The 6691-nt window shown below is 42.5% G+C and overlaps 1 protein-coding gene across 1 annotated transcript in view; it reads right to left on the bottom strand.

The window, feature by feature from the left end:
* ATP11B (ATPase phospholipid transporting 11B (putative)) overlaps positions 1 to 6691 on the bottom strand; it is a 134797-nt gene that overhangs the window by 26552 nt on the left and 101554 nt on the right. Inside the window, exons 28-29 of the mRNA XM_006147387.1 lie at positions 841 to 906; positions 227 to 330 (exon numbers count right to left, since the gene is read on the bottom strand). Of these exons, the coding sequence (XP_006147449.1) occupies positions 227 to 330; positions 841 to 906 (170 nt within the window). The remainder of the gene's footprint in view (positions 1 to 226; positions 331 to 840; positions 907 to 6691) is intronic.

The following is a 6691-nucleotide window of genomic DNA, read 5'->3' as shown; positions in this document are numbered from 1 at the left end:
GGGTAATAAGATTACCATGAGGAATCAAGGCAGTATTGCACATAAAACATTTATAACTTGCTAGATGTTCAATGGATGTTTTAGTGTCTTTTTTCAGTAAGATCAACGGAAAGAAGTGAATTTATCAGAATAAGGTCGCGAAATTATTGAGAGCAGAATGTGTTCGTCATATAACCTATCGCAATGTGCTTACTATAGTTATTATAACTGAAATACAGAAACTCACCAGAGAATCCCTCCATAAAACAAAGAAAATACAAAATAAAATACAATAGATCCCCAGGTAACAAGATGGTTGATCCAAGTCCAAAAATGAGTTTCCAAAGCCATCTACAAAAAAATAAATAAAAAATAAAATTTAAGCCTTAAAAATAAAAATAAAAGAATAAAGCTTCACTTTAACCTGTCAGATAAAGCTAAAGAATGAAACATATCAGTTATAACTATCTCAATGTCCCGTGGCACAGGCACTGAGAAGGTAATATGAGAAGCATGAGGGTAAGCCTCGTCAAGTTTACGTTTTGTTCTCCTGGGCAGAAGCAACACTGGGATGTATGGTTCCTAGCCTCACCACCACGGCCTAGGGCAGAGTACTCTCCTTGTGAGAAGCAAACGTTCACAGCTGACCATCTGACCAGACCAGTCAGCTAAGGCTCGCCAAGCTAATAAACTTAAGGACTTTTGGACAAATATTTTAATGAATTACTAAAATAGCAATCAGTAAAGTGATCTGTTACTGAAGAAGGAACAGGGACACAGAACCATCTGTGGAAATGCAGAAAGCTACCTCCCGATTACACAGGACACCGTGTGCCCGTGACCCTCCTCTCAGCAGCGTACCTTTACTGTGACTGTAATGACCATCACGGTGAAGACCAGAGTCCCAAATGTCCAGTTTCCAAACATCTAGACAGAAAAAAGATACCTCTAAACATTATTTGTTAGCATGGCATTCAATCAGATAGAAGGTAAAAGGGAGGTCCACTCGCGTCACTTGAAGTCTCTGCAGTCAGGGACAGTCATAGAAGGCAAGAGTGTGAGAAGAAGCCCCAGAAGGCACCGTTAGGCTGATTAACACGAGCAGCCGTCCTCTGGCTGTCCTTATCATCAGGGAAACCCGAAGATCGGTTTAGGACTGCGCGGCACAGGCTGTCTTCAGTTAGCAGGGAACAGTCAGCCACCGCTGCTGGTTTCCTTCCTGTCACAGTAAAAATGCAATCAAAACCCTGCGCTTCACTGCTACTTTACGAAACCTTGCCAACAACAAACTGTAACAGGTCACTCGCCACAGTAGTTCTGGACACAGCGTAAGCACAGCGGAGAAAAATGGATTCATACCTGAAATCAGTATCTTAGAGAAAAGATAATGGACAACGGAGTTATTCCTCAGAGGAGTCCACGTAAAAATGCAGTTAATGCCAGTCAGGAAGCACTCCAGGGTCTTTTTTTTTTTTTTTTTATTTGGAGAGATTTTTGTTATAAGGTGGATGCGCTCTCCAGTGAGTCAGGAAGTGAGAAATCACCCTCAAGAGAGGACGGCCATGCCACAACACCTGCTTTTCCATTCTCCCCTTGGGATTTTGGGCATGCACACACACGTGCCTGGCATGAGTTTTAGGCCACTGGATCTGGGACTCAGACTGCGGTTTGACCTCGCGGGAGTCCAACAATGTAACCATTACACCATCTGCTGGTTCCACTCCAGTGGTCTTCATAGCCTAAACTTACTAAGGCTTATTAAATACGCAGAATCCTTAGAGTATCAGGAATTGAACTCCACAAATAATACAACCAGAAGTTTATGTTATTAAGTTTACAAAGCAGTTGCAATCTTTTTTTTTTTTTGGCTAGGGCACGTGAGTTCATCAAAAAGAGAGACACAGAGAGACAGAAAGTGAGAAATCACCCCCCAATGGGTATGGTCATGCCGCAGTCCCTTCTCCTCCATTATCCTCTTGAGATCTTGGGCATGCACGCACACGTGCCTGGTGTAAGTTTAAACCACTGGGTCTGGGATTCGAACTATGGTAGACTACATGGGAGTCCAACAACGTAGCCATTACGCCATCTGCTGGTCCTAGTAGTCGCAATCTTAACACTGGTTTAAAAGATTACTTAAAATACTATTACAGATTTCTAACAATTAGTTACTTGACAAATTACTTGGCTTCTCTGTATCTCACTTTCATTTGTAAAATGAGGGTAAATCTCATAGGTTTCTATAAGAATTAGGGTATGCAAAAACGAAAAGGTACTTGGTACATAAAAAGCAATCAGAAAATAGTAGTTATGATTGTCAGTGATGAAGCATAAATCAACATTCCTGTTAGAGGACAGCGTGGGAGTTCATACACTGAGGACAAAATGGAAGCCACACTGCTTCCATGCTTACTTGCTACTTTTATTATCTCTAGAAAGGACCCAGAAATACCTAGTGTTTCAACTCAGTTCTCCAGAAATAGGGTCATACACTTTGGGTAGCCAGGAGACCTGGGCCTGGGAGTGGAACAGCACCCATCTACCCTTCAGTATCTGGGCTTATTGAGTGTAGACTGAGGTATGTTACTGGCATCTTCCTTAGAGGAGGAGGAGGGTGTCCAGCTTCCTCCTGCACAGGCCTCACTCAAGGTCCCAGCAGTTAGTATACTGGCTATGTCGCTGGACTCCCATGTAGTCAACTGCGGTTCGAGTCCCGGACTTGGTGGCTTAAACTCACGCCGGGCTTGTGTGCGTGCGTGCCCAAGATCCTAAGAGGAGAATGGAGGAGAAGGGATTATGGCGTGGCCATTCCCCCGGGGGGTGATTTCTCGCTTTCTGGCTCTCTGGCTTTCTCAGTCCTTCTGGCAAGCACATGTGTCCTATAGCAAAAACTTCTCCTGCAAACAAACAAACAAAAAAAACAAAAACAAAAAACCCAAGCAACCACTCACTCACTGACAGCCAGCCAGGTGTGCGTGGCATGGTGACACGGTGGCTGGATCTCACATGGCTGTGAGGGGCCTGCTTCAGACCCAGCGTACCTGTGTGTGCATGCACAAATGTAGGAGACATGATTGTGGCAGGCTGTTCCCCCTGGGGGCTGATTTCTCACTTTCCCTCTCACTCTTTGTCTTTCTCTGGTGAGCGCACACACCCTAGAGAAATACCAAAACAAAATAAACCAAACTCCCACATTTGCTTAAGTTATTATTTCAACTGTAATCAGTTACAACTGCTGTCTCTCCCCTCTGGTTTTCCATGGGCTGAATGACGCTGGGTGGTGGAGAGCACTTCGGGATCTGGCTAAAGAGAAGGGAGTTGAACTCAGGTTTGGTTTGGGTTAAGTGGGGCAGATTTATATTTAAGCTGGTAGTTGAAGTTGCATGTTTTTCTTAGAAAGGGCCTGCGGAAATGTTTGAGACTGCTAAAATGTGGATCCGCCCCTTCCCAAAAGACAGAGAGGCTCAAATCTCTCAATCCCCACCCGTCGGCTTTCGGAAGCCTTCCTAGATGGGAAGTCCGTGGCCCTGTAGGCTGAGCCCCAGGGTGGCTCTGCTCTGAGCAGGCTTCTCACTGGCCAGCTGCTGCCTCCCCGGGGTTGTGGCAGGGCGGCCTCACTAGCATGGGTGTGCGAGTGCTAGGGGATCCAGTGGGAGAGCCAGGACGCTAACACCCTGCAGCTCACAGCACAGCCCACGGGTACGTGAGCAGAAACCCCAATTCTGAGGGTGGAGAAGAGGAGGAGAAGCTGAAAAGCAGTAGTAAAAAGACTAGGAAGTCAGAGTACATTCCAGAAGCGGAGAAGAGAACGCAGCAGGATTGCTTCATAAACCATGCCCAGTGGGCGCTGAGACCTGCTCTCCGAGTTAGTAACGTGGGGCTGGGTGGGAATGGCTTTGAGGGACGATCGGGGCTAAAACCCACAGTCCCTTGGCTATATTCACGGGGGAACAGGAGGCTGGGACATAAAAACAGTGGGGAAGGAACTTCAAGTTTTACTCAAAAGATACAAAAAAATATGTAGCCAGAACAGGAGATTTGGGTGGACCAAGGAAGTGAGTTCTTTATTAAAAGATGGGAGATCTTAGAGCATGTGTGTATGGTGACGAGTTTGATCCACCAGAGCACGAAAGAGGAGGGTGCAGGGCAAGAGTCCTGGGTTATAAAGAGGTGTAAGAATAAGTAAGAGACCAGCCAGAGGCACGGTAGTTAGGGGGCTGACTCTGTGTGGCTGATCACATGGCCTGAGAAACACGCTGGGCATGTGTGTGTGCCTGCCCAAAATCCCAACAGGAGAGAGAATGGAGAAGGAGTTATGGTGTGGCCACCACACCGGGGGCACTTTCTCACAATCCTCCTCTTTTCTCTCTGGTGAGCACAGGGGAACTACAGCAAAGAAACAAACAAAAAACTCAAAAAACCAAAACCAAACCAACTCAAACCAAACCTGATTGGTAACGACAGTACTTAAACCACGGGAACTGAAATTAAGGACACATGTATTCTCCACGGAATACTGACACGATTAGTGTATGTCTAGTCTTAACAGAGCTCTTACCATTTGCTGGTTAGGTTTCAACAGCTGATGACATGTATAGCATGAAAAAGAAATTAATTAATAATAAAAGATGGGGGAGGAATTGTTAGAAATTCAAGGAAAAATAGTAGCAAATACAAAAAAGGGCTTATTTTTCTCTTTAGTGCAAAATTACAACCTCAAATTTCATCTCCTTGATGTGTTTTGTATTATCAATTATTTACTCCCAACAAATGTGGCAAATGGCTCTTTATTATAAAAAATAAGGAATGACAAGAACTCTCTTATACCATTCTAAATTAGAGATTGGACTATTGTACATTCCCTGTGAAAAACAATACAGAGATTTCTCAAAAATCTACAAATTGAACTTCCATATGATCCAGCAATCCCACTTCCTGGTATTTACCCAAAGGATAAGAACACACTCAACTTGGGGCCAGCAGGTGGCGTGGTGCTTAGGGGTGCTGGACTCTCACATGGCCAACCCTGGTTTGAGTCTCAGACTTGGCAGCTTGCTCTCTCACTTTTCCTCTCTCTCTCTATTTCTGTCTCTGGTGAGCACATGTGCCTTGTAGCAAATTTAAAAAATAAGTAAATAAAATAAAATTTAAAAAATGACTTAAAGAATGTCTAAAATCTAGTGACTTAAAATATTTTCATGTTATATCAAAATCTCTCATAAATAAACTATTTTATAACATAATTTTACCTTTTGTCAAAGCACTAGTAATAAAAAAGGTGCATATACTTTTCATTAATGATAAATTTGCTTAAAAATTTATGGAAGAGGTCTGGCAGGTAGCATGGTGGTTAAAGCTCTAGACTCCCATATGATCTACGGTGGTTCAAGTCCCAGACCTGGTGGCTTGCTTTCTCACTTTCCCTTTCTTTCTCTATGGTCAAATTTACAACAACAACAATAATAATAAATAAAATTCAATAATCCTTCAAAAAGTTTTAAACATTTAAGGAAGTATGAGATTAAAATCTCTTAGTATCAAACATTATAAATCTGTAATATCCTATGTACCCTATTTAAAAATAGTTCCTGGGTTGGGCGGGTGGCATGGTAGTTAAGGCAGCTGGATCCCACATGGCCAACTTGTGGTTTAAGTCCTGGACCTGGTGGCTTGAAAACATGTCGGGTATGAGTCATTTTAGGGTAAAAGAGAAAATGAAGAGTTCCTTCTGATAACTCAGCCTCCAGCAAACAAGTTAATGTGATGAATAGAAATCACCACAGGACCACAAGAAATATGGAAAAGCAAGAAACTACCTCTCCTCAAAGGGAAAAGAGTAACTCCTCTTCATCCACAAGCAGTTCAATGGAAATCATGAAAATGTCTGATAAAGAATTTAGAACATTCTTAATGGCAAAGCTAACAGAGATGAAAGAGAAGAGAGACAATGAACTGCTGAAGAGGAAGGAGAAAGAAGCTGATGAGTTCCAGGAAGTGAGGAAATTTTTGCAAGATCTAAAAGAGGAATTACATACTTTAAAAAAGAATCAAACGAACTATTAGAGATGAAGGCTACAATACAGGAAGTCAAAATCTCCATCGAAAGTATTAAAAGCAGACTAGATCATACAGAAAACAGAATCTCAGATGCAGAAGAGAAAATTGCTGGCCTAGAAAAATCCACCACGAAGACTGAGAAAAATGCCCAAAAATTTGAGAATAATATACAAGAAATACTAGATACAATTAAACGTTTGAACATCCAGATAATAGGCATCCCAGAAGGCAAAGAAACTCATAAGGGCATTGATAATCTATTCCATGAAATCCTGCAAGAAAACTTTCCAAACCTAGAGAGGCACTCAAAGATCCAGTCCCAGGAAATACAAAGGACCCCATATAGAATCAATCCAAGAAGATCTTCTCCGAGACACATTATAACCAGGTTGACCAAAACCACAAAGACAAGATACTAAGATTGGCAAGAGAAAAACATTAAGTTACCTACAAAGGATATCCCGTCAGGCTAACAGCAGATCTCTCATGAGAAACAATGCGAGCGAGGAAAGAATGGGAAAATATATTCAAAGTGTGAAGAGAAAAGCAATTTCAGCCAAGAATACAGTACCCAGTAAGATTATCTTTCATGTGGGAAGAAAAGACAAGAATGTTCTCAGATAAACAAAACCTGAAAGAATTTACCAGCACCAGA

The sequence above is a fragment of the Tupaia chinensis genome, unplaced genomic scaffold, assembly GCF_000334495.1.
Source record: "Tupaia chinensis unplaced genomic scaffold, TupChi_1.0 Scaffold000212_1, whole genome shotgun sequence".
Classification (NCBI taxonomy): domain Eukaryota; kingdom Metazoa; phylum Chordata; class Mammalia; order Scandentia; family Tupaiidae; genus Tupaia; species Tupaia belangeri.
This window is presented reverse-complemented; position numbering and strand designations above follow the sequence as displayed.